We start from the raw sequence: 19,970 nt of genomic DNA on the forward strand, positions 1-19,970 counted from the left end.
GAAATTTTCCATATCTTTTCATATTCTTGAAATAACTCATTAAAAAACAAAAATTGTGCCAATTCCAGTACTCTATTCTAGGGATCTTTTTTCTAGGAATAATAAGGATGAACAACCCTGCCACTGTTATGATACCCCCGGGTGGAAATGTGTCATCTTCCATGATGGCACCAGGCCCCAATCCAGAGCTGCAGCCCAGGACTCCTCGCCCTGCTTCTCAGTCAGGTAATGACTCCCAATTTTTGAGGATGAAGAGTCTGAAACTTTCTGCACAGATCATTACAAAATTCAGTTATCTCTGATGCTGAATTTCTAATTTCCAAACTCACAATGTCACCTTCTTTACAAAATCTGACCTGATTTCTTCAAGCTAAATGGCATTATTTTCTTTTCAGAATTTCTCATTGTTTTCTTATCAATTATACCCCAACATTTCTAAAAGTGTGCCTTGGCCTGCGTAGTCCTGCAAGATGCTCATTACATAGAATTCGGTAGTCAAGTAAATTTGGTAAATGCATCATTCTTTACCCTCCCTCCTGGAGATTCAAAAGTAACATATTAGAGGCACTGAAAGTCCTACAGTGAAGAAACCCATCTAAGTTTGTTAGGTTCAGTGTTTCCCAAACCTAATTGTTTTGTTTTCTTATAACGCTAATTAACATAGTTCTCCAGAATATGATTTGGTAAATACTGGTCTCCATGTTTTACATTTCGCTCTTAATATCCACTACTGACCAAGCTCTTTTTAAGGCAGAATTCATCATCTTGGTATGTTGCTTCATAGAAGGTATTCACAAGCATTTATTTTATCGAATAGTACCAGCAGATTTTACTCTGTATATCCAGAATTACAAAGGCCACTGCTCTAGGATCTAGATTGCAGTAGGTTAATTATTGCTTTGTTGACTATCTTTAAACAGATGCAATGGATCCACTCCTCTCTGGGCTCCATATACAGCAGCAAAGTCATCCCTCAGGATCTTTAGCTCCCCCACACCACCCAATGCAGCCTGTCTCTGTGAACAGACAAATGAACCCAGCTAATTTTCCCCAGCTGCAGCAGCAGCAGCAGCAGCAGCAGCAACAACAGCAGCAGCAGCAGCAGCAGCAGCAGCAGCAACAGCAGCAGCAGCAACAGCAGCAGCAGCAGCAGCAACAACAGTTGCAGGCAAGACCCCCACAGCAACATCAGCAGCAACAGCCACAGGGAATTCGACCCCAGTTTACTGCCCCAACTCAGGTGCCTGTTCCTCCAGGCTGGAACCAGCTGCCTTCTGGAGCCCTTCAACCTCCTCCAGCCCAGGCTTCTCTGGGCACAATGACTGCAAACCAAGGGTGGAAGAAGGCTCCCTTGCCCGGCCCAATGCAACAGCAACTCCAGGCAAGACCATCCTTAGCCACGGTACAGACGCCTTCCCACCCTCCCCCTCCATATCCCTTTGGCAGCCAGCAAGCCTCACAAGCCCACACAAACTTTCCTCAGATGAGCAACCCAGGCCAGTTCACAGCTCCTCAGATGAAGAGTTTGCAGGGAGGGCCCTCTAGGGTCCCAACTCCCCTGCAGCAGCCCCACCTCACCAACAAGTCTCCTGCCTCCTCACCCTCCTCCTTCCAGCAGGGATCCCCTGCATCCTCCCCAACGGTTAACCAAACTCAGCAGCAGATGGGACCAAGGCCACCTCAAAATAACCCACTTCCCCAGGGATTTCAGCAGCCTGTCAGCTCTCCGGGTCGGAATCCTATGGTTCAACAGGGAAATGTGCCACCTAACTTCATGGTGATGCAGCAGCAACCACCAAACCAGGGGCCACAGAGTTTATATCCAGGCCTAGGAGGTGAGGAACACTGTAGCTATTTGTGTTGGTAAATTTGCTGAAGCTAGATCTTAGTAGAACTTCAGTTTTTAGAGTTAATGGAGGGAGTGAAATAAGGATGTAATTATTCGGTTTTGTGGATATGGTGGTGACATTTGATATAACTTAAAGTTAACTTGATACATTATGCAGCATCTTACTGGTTAAATTTAAGCTAGCTCTCTGGAGTAAAATTCAGGTAAAATTCAATGTAGAGATGTTCATTTTGTTTTTCAAATTATTTTTGCTTGATCTTGTACTAGTAAATTAAAATGTCCAGAAGAAAAATGCATTTTGTTAACAATTTAAACTTCTCAGTCGCTGAAAAATTAAGATTATGCAATAGAGCAAAAATAAAAAGAACAGGGTCTCATTGAAGAAAAGGCCCTTTTAGTTATCAATTTTGATAATCCTAGTTAATAAAATAGTAAGCATGGTTCTTGTTAAGTTTGGTTAAAGTATTAAAGGGGAATAAGTTCAGAAATCATTGACTTTTATAGTTTTATAATGCCAATGCCTGCTCCTTAGAGAGGGAATTCCACCAGTTATACCTAAAGGAGATTTATTTATTTATTTTGTAAGGTGCCTCTTGTATGAAGAAAAAGCAATGGAGCTTAATGTGTGAGAGGTAAAACGATTACAGTAAAACTTATCCATCTCCATGTTTATTATTTATTCTTATTAATCATTGATCTAGTGCACATGAATGTGCTTGGAGCTTTTCAGTAAGGTATAGAGTATCAGTAATACTGTCATCTGATAAACATACTCCCCACCAAAAGACACCCATTGCCTACCCAGAAAAAACCCCTTGCATCTTTAGTGCAACATAGCAAAGGCATGTTCCCATGGTTTCTGATGAAGTTAAGTTGCTCATCAGCCTTTCACTCTCTTGTAATTAATTTTGCTGACATGCAGGCTGTAATATTTGAATCGTAAGAAGTTCTTAGAAAATGCAAGAATGTTTCAGCTCCAAATTTCACTGTTCTGGGTATCTAGCCCTGGATCAGTGGAAGCTGGGTAGTCCCTCCTGCAAATGTGATTACTGATTTAATTACAGTGGGAGCATGCAAATGGGACTTGTCACTGTTAAAGAAAGGACAAATGCATATTTGTCTACAAAGAGTTTTTCAGGACATTGAAAATTTGGCTCTTAAAAAAATAAATGGCCAGGCGCTGTGGCTCACGCCTGTAATCCCAGCACTTTGGGAGGCCAAGGCAGGCAGATCACCTGAGGTCAGGAGTTCGAGACCAGCCTGGCCAACATGGTGAAACCCTGTCTCTACTAAAAATACAAAAATTAGCTGGGTGTGGTGGTGCACACCTGTAATCCCAGCTACTTGGGAGGCTGAGGCAGGGAGGATTGCTTGAACCTGGGAGGAGGAGGTTGCAGTGAGCCGAGATTGCGCCACCACACTCCAGCCTGGGCAACAGAGCGAGACTCCGTCTCAAAAAATAAAAATGAAAGTAAATAAATAAATGAATGAATATAATACATTTTTAAGTGAGTTTAGGTCTTGATGCTTTCATAGAGCAGATGATATGCTCACCTAGGTGATCTGGCCACATCAAGGCCTGTGTTGCAAATGATAAGTGGGTTCTGAGATTCTCCTTATTACAAGTTTTCTAAAATTAGCCCTTCCAAAAAGGAACTGATACTTGAGAAAGATTCCATTAGAGTATGGTTTTTGGTACCAAAGCTGTCAGAATCACAGCAAACCATATGAGGGGAAAGCATAATGATTTATTACAGCATCACTTTGAAGCTCCCATGAACTGTTTCTAATCTCCTGTCTCTTCCAAAGAGACAAGCGCAATAATGGGGGAAATTTCTGCAAAGGAGATTGTCATCAGTTTCCCTCAAAGGAAAAATAATCAATCTATCCTTAATATCAAGACCCATCTCTTTGTTTTATACTATTTCACATCAATTTGTTTGAAATGAGAGAATTTAGCATATTCCTTTGGTGCCTGTGTTAAAATATCTAAAGTTTTGGGGTCCATTGTTAATTACAGAGAAAAGCCCTCAAACCTTGCTGTGGCGTGGCCTCAGATCACATTTAGGGAGCAGATTGCCATCTTTTCCTTGGCATGTTCTAAGTGTAAATTTTTTAGTATTTATTTTTCATTTTGACAATGCCTCATGTAAGAGATTGTGTTGATTTTTTTAACCATCTTTCCCAACCTTATTATTAAAGATCCTACCAGTGTGACAGAGAGAGCTAAGCCAGTGGAGACTTCATGCAGCTCATCCTTCCTTATTCATTCCATATCTAAGCAAGAGTATAAATTTGCTAGGTAACTGCCTTACTCATTGTTTTCTATTAAGGAATGCCTAAACGCCTCCCACCTGGCTTCTCAGCAGGACAGGCCAATCCGAACTTTATGCAAGGTCAGGTGCCTTCGACCACAGCAACCACCCCTGGGAATTCAGGAGCCCCTCAGCTGCAAGCAAATCAAAATGTCCAGCATGCAGGTTTGTTTTCTGTGATTTGTACAGCCAGCATTTATTGAGCATTGTGTGGTAGACTTGATAGACAACAGGAGTATACAGATAAGTAGTAAGTCTTGGTCTCTCCTCTTAGTTTCAAGCCCGTAAATAATTATTCTTTCAGGGCAGTAACTTTTGTCAATATATCAAAAGTAGGTAAAATGTCACAGGAACTCAGAAACATCTAAGAGGAGATGGAACTTGAGTTAGAGCAGGAATCAGCAGTATTTTTTTTCTCTGAAGGGGCAGATAGTAAATATTCTTGGCTTTTCAGGTTATATAGTCTCTTGTTGGAGCTACTCAACTTTGTTATGATAGCACAGAAAGTAGCCATAGACAATAGATAAACAAACAAGCATGGTAGCATTCCAAACACTTGTTTATTTACAAACCAGCAGAGGGCCATAGTTTGCTGACCCCTGAGTTAGAGCTTGCTCAGGTAGTAAAAGGCAAAAAGGCATTTCTGGCAAATGAAAACCACAGACACAAAGGCATGGAGGCATGTTTGGACAACTGCAACTTTTTAAATCTCTACGTGGTACATGTTAAGCTTTGTTTATGCTGAGTGTCTGAATTCTGGTTTACAGTGTGATATTTTTCAAACTTCATCAGTTCAGGTTTAATACCAACAGTATACTGCAAAAAGAAGAAATTTTGGAGTGGAAATAAGATACGGGGGAATGGCTAAAAAGTATTTGCAAAGCAGTAATGTATAAGCTCAAACTTCATGTTTCTGGTTGCTTAAGGACCACAAGACTAATCCTCTTCCCTTTTCTCATTGAAGCAGTTTGGACTGAGATAGTGCAACTAGTTTCTGAATTCCCATCCCCCCGGAGTTAATTTAGTAATGTGACTCCAACTTTAATTGTAAATCACTAAGGAATGAGACAAAAATCTGACTTTTACAAAAAAAAAGTTCACACTGTTTCTGGCAGAGTAACAGAAGGGTAGTGCAAACTGCTTGAATTTCTCTATCTGCTAATGCAAAACTGCATTCCTGAGTTACATGAATTCATGTTTTTTTTTTAATTTTGTTTTGTTTTGTTTTTTGAGACGGAGTCTCGCTCCATCGCCCAGGCTGGAGTGCAGTGGCTTTATATTGGCTCACTGCAGCCTCCACCTCCCAGGTTCAAGCAATTCTCTGCCTCAGCCTCCTGAGTAGCTGTATTACAGGTGCCCGCCACCACGCCTGGCTAATTTTTGTATTTTTGGTAGAGACGGGATTTCACCATGTTGGCCAGGCTGGTCTTTGAACTCCTGACCTCGTGATCCACTTGCCTCGGCCTCCCAAAATGCTGAGATTACAGGCATGAGCCACCGTACCCGGCAAATTCATGTTTTTTTATAGAAAGTTTTAAAACAGGCCAGGCACGGTGGCTCATGCCTGTAATCCCAGCACTTTGAGAGGCCGAGGCATGCGGATCACTTGAGATCATGAGTTTGAGACCATCCTGACCAACGTGGTGAAACCCTGTCTCTACTAAAAATACAAAAAAATTAGCCGGGTGTGGTGGCGGACACTTGTAATCCCAGCTACTTAAGAGGCTGAGGCAGGAGGATCACTTGAACCTGGGAGGCAGAGGTTGCAGTGAGCTGAGATCACGCCATTGCATTCCAGCCTGGACAACAGAGAGAGACTTCATCTCAAAAAAAAAAAAAAAAAAAAAAGTAAGTTTTAAAACAATAACAAAGTCATTTCTCATTCTTGCACCCTATCACAGCTATTTTGTGTTTTTATATGGTACCTTCCACATGTACATGTTGTTTGTTTTCTTTGTTTTTTTGTTTTTTTTTTTTAAGATGGAGTTTTGCTCTTGTGCCCGAGCTGGAGTGCAGTGGCGCAGTCTCTGCTCACTGCAGCCTCTGCCTCCCAGGTTCAAGCATATTTCTGTTTCAGCTTCCCAAGTAGCTGGGATTACATGCCCTGCTATTTTTTTAATTTTTAGTAGAGATGGGGTGTCACCATGTTGGCCAGGCTGGTCTTGAACTCCTGACCTCAGGTGATCCACCCACCTTGGCCTTCTAAAGTGCTGGGATTACAGGCCTGAGCCACTGTGCCCGGCCCACATGTACATGTTTTGATTTCCCCATTTATCCTATCTCAAGTAGCTTCACTCTTATCTCTTGCTTTCTCTTCTCTCACCCTACTTTCTCTTGTTAGCTTTCACTGCTTCCTGAAAAAATACTTGTCTGTTTGTTAATTGTGTCTCTTGCCAGTTAGACTGTAGGCTCCAAGGATGCAGGGATTTGGTCTGTCTTGTTTATTGATGTTACCTCAGCACCAAAGTGCCTTCTTTGTATCAGGTACTTAATGAATAATTGTCAGTTGAATGAATATACACAGTATATTTAGTGTATACAAGCATATACAGTGGTCATGGAGTTCCACTTTGAGTTTATAAGGCTGGTTTAGAAAATCTTCCTTGGAGTTCAGGAAAAGTCTGGATAGTGTGAACAAGGTAGTTTACCCCCTGTCTTCAGAGTTGGAGCATGGACTGGCTTCATAACTTCATTATAGGGGACTTTCTAGTCCCCATTTAAAAGTGAAAAATAAGGCCAAGTGCGGTGGCTCATGCCTGTAATCCCAGCACTTTGGGAGGCCAAGGCGGGTGGATCACCTGAGGTCAGGAGTTCGAGACTAGCCTGCCCAACATGCTGAAACCCTGTCTCTACTAAAAATACAAAAATTAGCCGGGTGTGCTGTTGTGCGCCTGTAGTTTCAGCTACTGGGGAGGCTGAGGCATGAAAATCACTTGAACCCAGGAGGTGGAGGTTGCAGTGAGCCGAAGTTGCACCAGAGCCAGATTCTGTCTCAAAAACAAAACAACAAAAAAAGTGAAAAATAAAAGGGATGAAATTAACTACAAAGTTATTCAATTAAACGGGGAGATAATGCAAGTAGCTATAGGAAAATCCCAAAGACCCAGTAAATAAATAAGCACTACAGCAAGGCGGGTAGCAACTTTTGTCTAAGTTAGAAATAGCTGAGAAGACTAAAACATGTGCCACATGATTCACCAGGGACTGTGCAGGAGAGGGTCACTGAGGTTTTGTTATTCCTCTATTTGCAGCTTCCAGATGGGTCATCTAGTCAGTTGGCTCCCACCAGAGGCTCAGCTTCCAGATCAAGATTAACTGCTTTTTACCACATCAGGGCAGAGGAGACCTGTCCTTGGTGTTCTTTTCTTTGAAATGCAGCATCCACATATCACACACATAGCTTGTGAGAGTCATTATTATTACAGTTTTCCAAGAAGCATTTTTAAATGTCTTCTCATCATTGTTGAGGTTTTCCTAAGAGGACACTTCACATTATTTGTTTCTCTGGCTCATTTATAGCAGAGTTCTTTCACTAGCCCATAGTGCTTTTTAAATTTAATTTAATTTAATTTTTTGAGACGGGGTTTCACTCTGTCACCAGGCTGGAGTGCAATGGCATGATCTTGGCTCACTTCAACCTCCGCCTCCCAGGCTCAAGCAATCTGCCTGCCTCAGCCTCCCAAAGTGCTGGGATTACAGGCATGAACCACCCGAGCCCGGCCACTACAAGTTATTTTAAAACAATGAGATGCTGCCCTTCTCATTATTTAATCTGAAAGAAAGTAAACTTTCTTGATCTTTGAAATGTTAAATCTTTAAGATACCATATGGGAATATAGAAACTGTCTTCTCCTTCTCTATTATATGGTCATTGGGAATGTAAGCAGTTATCCCACAGCCACATCTTCATAGTTTAGAAAACTCACAGAAAGTATGTCAACAGCATATTTATGTTGGTCAGTGGATATATGGGTGATGGATGTCTTTCTGAGTAATGTAACTTGAGTATCTTAATACCAATAAGATAAAAATATTGATTTCTGAAACTATGACTTTTTTTTTTTTTTTTAAGGTGGTCAAGGAGCTGGTCCTCCTCAAAATCAGATGCAGGTGTCCCACGGGCCACCAAATATGATGCAGCCCAGCCTCATGGGAATTCATGGCAACATGAACAATCAGCAGGCTGGTAGTTCTGGGGTTCCTCAAGTGAACCTCAGCAACATGCAAGGCCAGCCCCAGCAAGGCCCACCATCTCAGCTGATGGGCATGCACCAGCAAATCGTGCCCTCCCAGGGCCAGATGGTCCAGCAACAAGGAACCTTGAACCCTCAGAACCCTATGATCCTTTCAAGGGCCCAGCTTATGCCACAGGGCCAGATGATGGTGAACCCTCCGAGCCAAAATCTTGGGCCCTCACCCCAAAGGATGACCCCACCCAAGCAGATGCTTTCCCAGCAGGGCCCACAAATGATGGCGCCACATAACCAGATGATGGGGCCTCAGGGGCAGGTTTTGCTCCAACAGAACCCAATGATAGAGCAGATCATGACCAATCAAATGCCGGGGAATAAGCAGCAGTTTAACACTCAGAACCAGTCCAATGTCATGCCGGGACCAGCCCAGATAATGAGGGGACCAACTCCGAACATGCAAGGAAATATGGTGCAGTTTACAGGACAGATGTCAGGACAGATGCTGCCCCAGCAAGGGCCTGTGAACAACAGTCCATCTCAGGTTATGGGCATTCAGGGGCAGGTCCTGCGGCCACCAGGGCCCAGCCCACACATGGCCCAGCAGCATGGTGATCCTGCTACTACAGCAAATAATGATGTCAGTTTATCTCAGATGATGCCTGATGTTAGCATGCAACAAACCAACATGGTCCCCCCTCATGTGCAGGCCATGCAGGGAAACAGTGCCTCGGGAAACCACTTCTCAGGCCATGGGATGTCTTTCAATGCACCTTTCAGTGGAGCTCCCAATGGAAATCAGATGTCCTGTGGTCAAAATCCAGGCTTCCCAGTCAATAAGGATGTCACACTAACAAGCCCATTGTTGGTCAACTTATTGCAGAGTGACATATCTGCAGGCCATTTTGGGGTAAACAATAAGCAAAATAATACCAACGCAAATAAACCGAAGAAGAAGAAACCCCCTCGGAAGAAGAAAAATAGTCAGCAAGATCTAAAGTAGGTTGTGATGGTTTTGCCTCAAATTTTATTCATTTGTTTTCTGTGTGGATAACTTTTTTGATGGAAAGTTTTACATAATATAAAACTAGAATAGTATAATGAAATCCCCCTGCTTCAATAATTATCAACTCATAGTCTATCTTGCCCTCATCTGTACTGTCTTCCATTACCCTCTTGAGTATTTCAAAGCAAATTCACTTGGTAAATATTTCAGTGTGTGTCTCTAAAAGATAAGGACACTTTTTAATATGCCTGCACAATATTGTTAGCACACCTAGAAAACTAATACTTCCTTAGTACTCTCATTCAGTGTTCAAACTTCCCTGATTATCTCAAATTTTTTTCTTACAATTTGTTCAAATAAGGATCCAAACAAGATTCATATGTTGCAATTGGCTGGTATATCTCTTAATTTTACAGTGTCGGGGGGTTTTGGCAATCAGAGCCTGAAAAGTAACCAGTGCTACCATATGGCAACTCCACAAAGCACTGACTTCAGGCCTATGATGGCTATTGGGGAACCAGAGAGGCCAAATGTGTTTTGGAAATTAAAACTACTGCTGTCTCTCAAATAGAAATGGTTTTTTTGCACAGGTGCCTTTCCTTTAAAGGCTCTTTATCATCCCTAGAAGCTTAAAACCCCACGCTAAGATGATTGGACCTTTTAAATCAGTTACCCTTTCAGTAAACGTTCTCCAGGTGAGTTATTTTGCAAGATCATAGCAGGAAAGGCAGTTAACAATTTATATTTCATTTCCTGAAGCTAAGTATTAATTTATGTTTCTGGGTTTGATAAAATGTTTCCAGAAGGAATATTCACTGAGCTATATTTTGTGCCTTTAATCATAAAAAAACATAATAAATGAGGAAATAATGGCTAATGAATGTAAAACAGGTTAATTGAAATAGTTAGAATTATAGAAAAAGAATCAAGAAACTTTATTTTGACAAGCTTAAATGTTCAAAATTAAACCAACTACCTTTATCCCAGCCTTCCCACAACATTCTTTGTACTGTATTATATCATGCTCACTTGCCTCTTCTTGAATATTATACTTTAAAAGCTAATCATGGTATATTATTAATAATAACCTATATTTTCCTGAATTCAAACTTAATTATCTAATTTTTCTGATAGCTCTTTCTCAGTTAAATTCTTTACTAGCATCAACCTATGGGAATAATTATTTAATAAATATTTTATTCTCTCGGTAGTCTGGGAGTAAAATTGCAAGGTTATTCAGTTGCCTCTAGTGTGCATTTTTTGCCATCTTCACCAGCCCTTAGGGAAATTGCTTACTTAGGTCTACAAATTGTGAAAGGGACCTTACATAGCATCAGGACTCCCAGGAAAGGGAGACAGTGGGTTTTCAGGAAAAGTACCTGCTTCCAGCTCTACTACTAGTTCACTGTGGAATCTTGGGCCTGTTTCATACATCTTTTTGGGCCTTTGTTTTCTCATTCATAACATGATGGGGCTGGACCAGATATCTGAGATTTCTTAGCTCTACAATTTTATGAAAGTAAAGGTTACCACTGAATCCTTGCCTGTAATTTAAAGTGAGAGAGAAGTCTTACAAGGAGCAAATTGTTATAGGGGTCTGGATGTGCTGAAGATCTGCTTCAGGTTTTAAGTTTCCATGTGCTGGGGGGCTTTTAAAATCGATTTTGGTGGCTTATGAAACTGTACAGAGTATAATGAGACAAAACACTACCTAAAAGTGGGTGAACAAAGTCAGGGCAAAGGGAAACTAAAGATAGAAAAGTACAATTAGTACTGAGATTACAAACAAAATGAGGCCTGTGAGCAGTCTTGTTCTTTGAGAATGTGGGTGTTAGTAGCTACAATTTCTTCATTTTTTTCTTCCCCACTAAAAATTTTAAGCTACACCCAGGTAAAAGTGAAGGCATCTCAAAGCAAATAGAGATGTCTGCAAATTCTCATTCTGCAGCAAAATTTTTGTTGTGGTGGTCTCAATCTTTCTTTGTTCTCTGAATACCATCAGCCAACCTATATAACCTTTTGCAAGTTGTTATGAATTGAGCCCCCACTGTTATATCCACAAAAAAGAAACAATCAGCCCCCCTAGTTGAATTTGATTGCTACATTGAAGATAGTGTGGTTTCACAGGAACATTACCTTATAACATTGATAGCCCTATGATCAGGTCTTAAAACAGCTAAGGAATGGGTGATTACGTGAAAATTATTGCATCAGGAATTTGTGGAAAGCATTCTGAGTAAATACAGTGCTGTTAGATTAAGTGGATTTTAACATTTAATGAAATTGCCAGATTATTTTTATGCCAATATTTAATATTTTATCTAGACTAGAGAGATATGAATAATGGTAATGCAAACATTTTAGTTCTTCAGAAATAGGGGAAGGGTTAAGCTAGTTTTGTGTATTTTCTATACAACTTATTCTAAAATATGTTACTTTTGTTTTTCGTTTTTGTTTTTTTAGCACCCCAGATACTCGCCCAGCTGGTCTGGAAGAGGCTGATCAGCCACCGTTGCCTGGAGAACAAGGAATTAACTTGGATAACTCAGGCCCTAAACTGCCAGAATTTTCAAACCGGCCACCAGGTGATAAAATGTTAGCTAGATTATATACTTATTACATGTGCATGTGGCATTGCAAGGCTTCCATGTCTTCGAGGAAACAATAGTATTTTATCTGCTAACTAGTCTACTTCAGTGATTTAATGTGTCTGGTATTTGGAAGCTTTGCCTTGATATTAAGTAAAAATTTCAAATATAACTTTTGAAGGCACATACACACACGCATTCTATTCAGATTTGTCTTTGTTATTTTAAGTCCTCATAAAATCGGACTGAAATGTGGTTGGGCACGATGGCTCATCCACCTGTAATCCCAGCACTTTGGGAGGCCAAGGTGAGCAGATCACTTGAGCCCAAGTGTTCAAGACCAGCCTGGGCAACATGGTGAAACCTTGTCTCTACTAAAATTTTTTTAAAAATTAGCCAGGTATGGTGACACGCACCTATAGTCCCAGCTACTCAGGAGGCTGAGGTGGGAGCATCACCTGAGCCCAGGAAGTCGAAGTTGCAGTGAGCCGTGATCGTGCCACTGCACTCCAGCCTGGGACCCTGTCTCAAAAAAACAAAACAAACAAAAAAAAAACCCTGAAATGTGAAGTGCCTCTTTATTCTTGTCAATGTCAAGGTTCTAGTTGGCATCAGAACAGGATAAGATTAAATGGAAAGATGATTTCACTCTAATCCTGCTTGCCTTCCTTTCCTGCAGCGTTTCTTCCTGGGGCTTTCTCAAAGCAGGGAACTACCAGGGTTTAAAACAAGATGATCTTTTTTATGGAAGTTTCATTAATGAGTCCTTAAAATATAAAGAAGATATAAAGAATAAAAGAGAGACCCATGTATCTACCACATAGGTTAATAATTTATAATAAATAGGACCAATATTGGAAGCCCCCTTTGTTGTATCCTCTCTGATTATAAAATAATACTATCCTTTAAATGTTGAAAAACTATGTCAAAGATGGAAAAGCTCCTAAAATTAATTCATTCAAACCTAGATATTATAGAACCAAGGCCAGCTGCCACAATATCTCTATACCTGGTTATCTTGGCCTGAGCAATGACTTGTAACTTTATTCCCCTACGACACGGTTGAAGATGCACAACCCTTCACACTTAGGCTACTCTCCCCTGTGTGTACAGAGGGTATGTTTTGTTTCTTCCTCACTAGTTATTTCAACTCCTTTTTGGCATGAAAATGAGAGTGACATTATTTTAGGAATAAACTTTAATCTACCGCTAATTTATGTATTTTAAAAGTGAATCCAAACAAAAAGCTAAATCCATCATGATATCAATACTTTGTGTTATTTATTACAAATTATTTGGGCATATCACACTTCCGTTCAGTGAGATGCAGCAGCATAGCTGAGACTGGGAGGTCATCAGTCTTTGGGGAGTATGTCCAGAAGGCATTGAGAGCAGGAACATGCCTTCTTGCCTCAGACACATCTGAACTCTTCTTATATGAATCCCAGGGGTCTTTGTATACATTTATTGCCTTCTTTCTGCAAACTGGGGGACTGCAGCCTGAATTTGGCCTATAATGGGTTTGAGTTGCTATGCAGTGTCTTAAACAAAAGTCTGAATTTAAATGCCTTTAAAGAGGGCATCTGCTCTGCAGTTTGGCACTGTTGACAGGACTCCTGCTGTCTTATACCAGTCCACTTCTATTCTCTACTACCTGCTTGGCCCCTAAAGGCATAGGAGTTTGCATTCCCTGAGTAATAAATTCGGTTTGTGATTGTGTTATGGGCACTGTGTGTGTCCTGGCTTTCCCTCTTCACCATTCTGTCACGTCAACCCCAATCTGTCTTATCATTAGTGCCTTTTGGACTGCTGCCTCCAGCTTCTGGACTTTGTAGCAGCCATGCCCTTAACTGTTACTTTTGAGAGGCTGCTGTATTGTCTATGCTGTCCTCTTTGGTATTTACTGTCTGGTGGGCTGATTTTAAAGATAAAAGGCATCCATGTCATAACCCTGACATCAACAGGCTTTTGCAGCAATTACAATTTTCTTAACGTGGGAACCCCAGACTGAATGTGAAAAATAGGAACCCACTGTATTTGACTATGTAGTCGAAAGGACAATTGAACCATAGAAATGCCATATGTTATTGGCTTTATAAAGGTCAAGAAGTTACTTGGGCCTAAAATAAAAAAGGATTTAAAAGAAAATCTTCAAAACTGGATTCTACACATTGTATTCGTTGATACCGTGGAAATCTTTGGCCAGAAGACGTTAATTGAGTACTGAGTCTGACCCACAAAATTTGGTAGCTGCTCTACGAAACTGTTGAGTCAGCATTTCTTCTGACTGCCAGAGCCCATTGTTCTTATTCCTACACCTTCTTAAAACCTCCCTAATGTACTCTTCATGCAACAATGGAATAAATCTAGTTTGTGGAACTGGAATTGTATCCCATATATGCCCAGCTGTATGCCCACTTTTTCCCACAGAACCACCGTTATTCTTGGTTTGCGTATCTTTTTATCTTTTCTGATTGTAAGGTTTTGGTTCTAAAATGCCAAGTAAAATCTTCACAAAAAAGAGAATAATTTGAGATGTTGCCCTCTGCATATCTAGAAGACATTGTCCTTCAGGGTTCTTTTCCCAAAATTATTTTTTATTGCTAAGGGCTGTGATTCTGCCTTACTTATTCTCCAACTGTGGATTCATGGAAAATATTTCTCCAAATAGAGATTTGCATGTAAGAAAGTAAGTGCAAATTAATATCCGTAAAAACTTCAGTGCCCTAATTTTATTTTCAATGTGTATATCAGCTTCCGTTAGCTCCTACTGTTTATTAAACTGATTTACACCTGAGGGGCAAGTTTAATTCAGTCGGTTTCCCCCAAAAGATTAAGCCTGAAGGATGTGGCGTAGTGTATGGAGCCAATGAATTGGAATAATTTTAAATTCCTCTTTCTTAAGGAACTGAATCCTAGAATTTTATATTTTACTTCTGTTGAAAGAATAAAAAGGCTGTCTTCAACGCTGTTATTTTCAACAAAACCACATCTTAAAAAAATTATTCCTGTGCTAACAGAAGAAGTGAATCCTAAATGCTTTACTTCATTCACAAGTACATTGAAATATTGATTATGACTACATGAGACCTGAATCTTGGGTGGCCAGGTACTTGCTGTTGATGGAGTTTTTCTCATTTCATCCGAATGTTTGACTGGTATAGACACAGCCATTTTCAGTGCATAGCACAGAAAATCAGGCTCTTAGTACAGTTATGGCTCATTCAGACCCTACACACCGAGGAGCTCCAGGTTTTTTGATGCTTTGCTTTTTGCTTCCTTAAGCACTGTGCCCCTTTTGCTTGTATCAAGTAATGAGGGGCTGCCCCCTGCCCCAGGAGTGGGCATGCCTGAGCTGTTTGTGCATAGTCTGTGCCACCTAGATGAGTATTGCTTGGCTATACTCTAAGGGTAGCAACATTTTCTTGCTGAAAAATCTAACTTCCCTGATTTGGGGGGCTTGTTTTAGGTTATCCTTCTCAACCAGTTGAACAGAGGCCACTTCAGCAGATGCCTCCTCAACTCATGCAGCATGTGGCACCCCCACCACAGCCACCACAGCAGCAGCCACAGCCACAACTGCCTCAGCAGCAGCAGCCACCACCTCCCAGTCAGCCACAGTCTCAGCAGCAGCAGCAGCAGCAGCAGCAACAAATGATGATGATGCTCATGATGCAGCAGGATCCCAAATCAGTTAGGCTTCCAGTCTCTCAAAGTGTCCATCCTCCAAGGGGCCCCCTGAACCCCGACTCCCAGAGAATGCCCATGCAACAGAGTGGCAGTGTGCCTGTCATGGTCAGTCTGCAAGGACCTGCCTCCATGCCACCATCACCTGATAAACAAAGAATGCCAATGCCTGTGAATACTCCTTTGGGAAGCAATTCAAGGAAAATGGTCTATCAGGAGAGCCCGCAGAATCCTTCCAGCTCGCCACTGGCGGAGATGGCCTCACTCCCTGAAGCAAGTGGCAGTGAAGCACCATCTGTCCCAGGAGGCCCAAACAACATGCCTTCACATGTAGTACTTCCCCAGAATCAGTTAATGATGACAGGGCCAAAACCTGGACCATCGCCCCTTTCAGCAACTCAAGGTGCAACTCCCCAGCAACCCCCTGTAAATTCCCTGCCCAGCTCTCACGGCCACCACTTTCCAAATGTGGCTGCGCCAACCCAGACATCTAGGCCCAAAACACCAAACAGAGCCAGCCCCAGACCCTATTATCCTCAGACACCCAACAACCGCCCTCCCAGCACAGAACCTTCAGAAATCAGTCTGTCACCAGAAAGACTCAATGCCTCCATAGCAGGACTCTTCCCTCCACAGATTAATATTCCTTTACCTCCTAGGCCAAATTTAAACAGGGGCTTTGATCAACAAGGCCTAAATCCAACAACTTTGAAGGCCATCGGGCAAGCACCTTCAAATCTTACCATGAATCCTTCCAATTTTGCTACCCCACAAACTCACAAATTAGATTCTGTGGTAGTGAATTCCGGAAAGCAGTCTAATTCTGGAGCAACAAAACGGGCAAGTCCAAGCAACAGTCGCAGGTCTAGTCCTGGGTCCAGTAGGAAAACCACTCCAAGCCCTGGGAGGCAAAATTCAAAAGCCCCTAAACTTACTTTGGCCTCTCAGGCAAATGCAGCCCTGTTGCAGAATGTGGAGTTGCCGAGAAATGTATTGGTCAGTCCCACTCCTCTGGCCAATGCCCCTGTACCTGGGAGCTTTCCTAACAATAGTGGGCTGAATCCTCAGAATCCTACTGTGTCTGTGGCTGCAGTTGGGGGTGTTGTTGAGGATAACAAGGAGAGCTTGAATGTGCCTCAGGACAGTGATTGCCAGAATTCCCAGAGTAGGAAGGAACAGGTAAACATTGAACTAAAAGCAGTCCCTGCCCAAGAAGTTAAAATGGTTGTCCCTGAAGATCAATCCAAAAAGGATGGGCAGCCTTCGGATCCTGACAAACTTCCCAGTGTCGAAGAGAACAAAAATTTGGTGTCTCCTGCTATGAGGGAAGCACCAACATCGTTAAGTCAACTTCTTGACAACTCTGGAGCTCCCAATGTGACGATTAAACCCCCTGGGCTTGCAGATCTGGAAGTAACACCTCCAGTAGTTTCTGGGGAGGACCACAAAAAAGCATCTGTCATTCCCACACTGCAGGATCCGTCTTCTTCTAAAGAACCCTCTAATTCCCTAAACTTACCTCACAGTAATGAGCCGTGTTCATCCCTTGTGCATCCCGAATTGAGTGAGGTCAGTTCTAACGTTGCACCAAGCATCCCTCCAGTAATGTCAAGACCTGTTAGCTCTTCCTCCATTTCCACTCCCTTGCCCCCAAATCAAATAACTGTATTTGTCACTTCCAATCCCATCACAACTTCAGCTAACACATCAGCAGCTTTGCCAACTCACTTGCAGTCTGCATTGATGTCAACAGTTGTCACAATGCCTAATGCGGGTAGCAAGGTTATGGTTTCTGAGGGACAGTCAGCTGCTCAGTCTAATGCCCGGCCTCAGTTCATTACACCTGTCTTTATCAATTCATCCTCAATAATTCAGGTTATGAAAGGATCACAGCCAAGCACAATTCCTGCAGCCCCACTGACAACCAACTCTGGCCTGATGCCTCCCTCTGTTGCAGTTGTTGGCCCTTTACACATACCTCAGAACATAAAATTTTCTTCTGCTCCTGTACCGCCTAATGCCCTCTCCAGTAGTCCTGCTCCAAACATCCAGACAGGTCGACCTTTGGTCCTTAGCTCACGAGCCACCCCTGTTCAGCTTCCTTCCCCTCCTTGTACATCTTCTCCAGTTGTCCCTTCTCATCCCCCTGTGCAGCAAGTGAAAGAATTGAATCCAGATGAGGCTAGCCCTCAAGTGAACACCTCAGCAGATCAGAACACTCTTCCCTCTTCACAGTCAACCACAATGGTTTCTCCCCTTTTGACCAGTAGTCCAGGGTCCTCTGTCAACCGGCGAAGCCCAGTCTCGTCTAGTAAGGGCAAAGGAAAAGTGGACAAAATTGGCCAAATTTTGTTGACCAAGGCGTGTAAGAAAGTTACAGGCTCTCTTGAGAAAGGGGAAGAACAATATGGTGCAGATGGAGAGACTGAAGGCCAAGGGCTAGACACCACAGCTCCGGGGCTCACGGGAACAGAGCAGTTATCCACAGAGCTGGACAGTAAAACCCCAACGCCCCCAGCACCCACTCTACTAAAAATGACCTCTAGCCCCGTGGGCCCGGGCACTGCCTCAGCAGGACCCAGCTTACCTGGCGGTGCTCTCCCCACCAGTGTACGCTCGATAGTAACCACTCTGGTACCCTCCGAGCTCATCTCCGCCGTACCGACCACAAAAAGCAATCATGGTGGCATAGCATCTGAGCCACTTGCGGGTGGCCTAGTGGAGGAGAAGGTGGGATCCCATCCAGAACTTCTACCCAGCATAGGTATGTACTTGGGGCTTCATCATCTCTTTGTGTCAGTTTTTTGATGACCTAATCCCACAAGAGAAAGCATGACTTCTTTTTTACTTGGAGGAAAGAGAATGGGCTAAATGGCAATAGCAGTAGTTTTATTTATTGAAAGTACGTTGGAAAATATGCTTTTAAATCCCATGTTAAGTTTGCATTCATTAAAGAGAGCTAAGGGCGGGGTGCGGTGGTTCACGCCTGTAATCCCAGCACTTTGGGAGGCCGAAGCGGATGGATCACTTGAGGTCAGGAATTCGAGACCAGCCTGGCCAACATGGTGAAACTCCATCTCTACTAAAAATACAAAAATTAGCCAGGCATGATGGCACACACCTGTAATCCCAGCTACTCAGGAGGCTGAGGCAGGAGAATCGCTTGAACCTGGGAGCAGAGGTTGCAGTGAGCTGAGATCACACCACTGCACTCCAGCCTGGGCAACAGAGCGAGACTCTGTCTCAAAAAAACAAAACAAAGAGAGCTAAGGCTCTCAAAACAAAGAGTTCCTGAAATAATGATACCTTTCATTTATATAAAAGTTTTTCAATTTATAAGGAAGCATTTTTACATATGTTGTCTTGCATCATCTTTATACCAACCATGTCAGATATTCTTAACCCCATTGTATGGGTGAGAAGATTGAAGCTCAAAGACATTCAGTGTTCAGGGTCTATACCGTGAACCTCCCATTTAACACTGTGCCTTAAGTGTGAACAGCAGCTTCTGCAGATTCTCTTTACCAGGGTGAAGATTTGCTCGTGTCTATTTCAGAACAGTGGGTCTTCATAGCCCCATTCTCATTGTACTCTATCTCAGGAACCATTCTTTTTTTGTCTGGGCTACTCTAGAGGAGAGCTGGAAGAAAACCGGGTTTCATGATAATGGACACAGTAGAAACAAAGTGGTCAAGAGCCAGTAGGCTTGGGTTGGTATTATAATACCAGCATTTGCCAGCTGTATGGGCTTGGGCAAGTTACTTGACCACTCCAGACTTTGGTTTCCTCCTTTGTAATATGGAACAATAATAGTTGTAAGAATTCAAGAATTATAAGGTAGTACATATAACATTCTTAGCACAGAACCTAGCATATAATTATTATTCAATAAATGGCAAAAAATTGTTATTCCCAGTTTCTTTTTGATGTAATCTCTTTGTTGATTGGTGCATTCCATTTGTGTATCTAGTTCAGGCTATTTCCTATGTACTGTTAAGATGGGCTAATGATGGAAGCATAGGTGTCCTTACAACTGCCCCTCCTTCCCTTCTTCCTTTCTTCCCTTCCCCCACATGTTCCTCCTCCTGTGAGGCTTAAGTGAAGAAGCTCTATTTCCCCAGAGTGGAGTCAGTCACACACTGCTAGAGCTGGGAAAGACCTTTATGATATCCTAGGCCAGCTAATTAAGTGCCTATCTTATTTATGCAGCTAAAATGCTTCAAGTGCCTACCACTGAGTGGTAAGCACCCAGGAGGAGAGGCAGAAAGAACACAAACTTCAGGGTAAGATCAGAGTTCAAATTCTAGCCCACTGGTTACCAGTTACATTTGATAC

The 19,970-nt window shown here is 42.3% G+C and overlaps 1 protein-coding gene across 5 annotated transcripts in view; it reads left to right on the forward strand.

Moving 5' to 3' along the window:
- The window catches only part of NCOA6 (nuclear receptor coactivator 6), a 113,939-nt gene that overhangs the window by 69,808 nt on the left and 24,161 nt on the right, over nucleotides 1-19,970 (forward strand). For 3 of the 5 annotated variants that reach the window (XM_030825203.1, XM_012511984.2, XM_030825204.1), the window contains 6 exons: nucleotides 97-225; nucleotides 921-1,835; nucleotides 4,183-4,329; nucleotides 8,237-9,353; nucleotides 11,824-11,945; nucleotides 15,418-18,399. In XM_030825203.1, the coding sequence (XP_030681063.1) occupies nucleotides 97-225; nucleotides 921-1,835; nucleotides 4,183-4,329; nucleotides 8,237-9,353; nucleotides 11,824-11,945; nucleotides 15,418-18,399 (5,412 nt within the window). Of the gene's footprint in view, nucleotides 1-96; nucleotides 226-920; nucleotides 1,836-4,182; nucleotides 4,330-8,236; nucleotides 9,354-11,823; nucleotides 11,946-15,417; nucleotides 18,400-19,970 lie in introns of those variants that run through there. The other 2 variants (XM_030825205.1, XM_030825206.1) reach the window with 2 other exon arrangements.

This window comes from Nomascus leucogenys, chromosome 13 (genome assembly GCF_006542625.1).
Source record: "Nomascus leucogenys isolate Asia chromosome 13, Asia_NLE_v1, whole genome shotgun sequence".
Taxonomy (NCBI): domain Eukaryota; kingdom Metazoa; phylum Chordata; class Mammalia; order Primates; family Hylobatidae; genus Nomascus; species Nomascus leucogenys.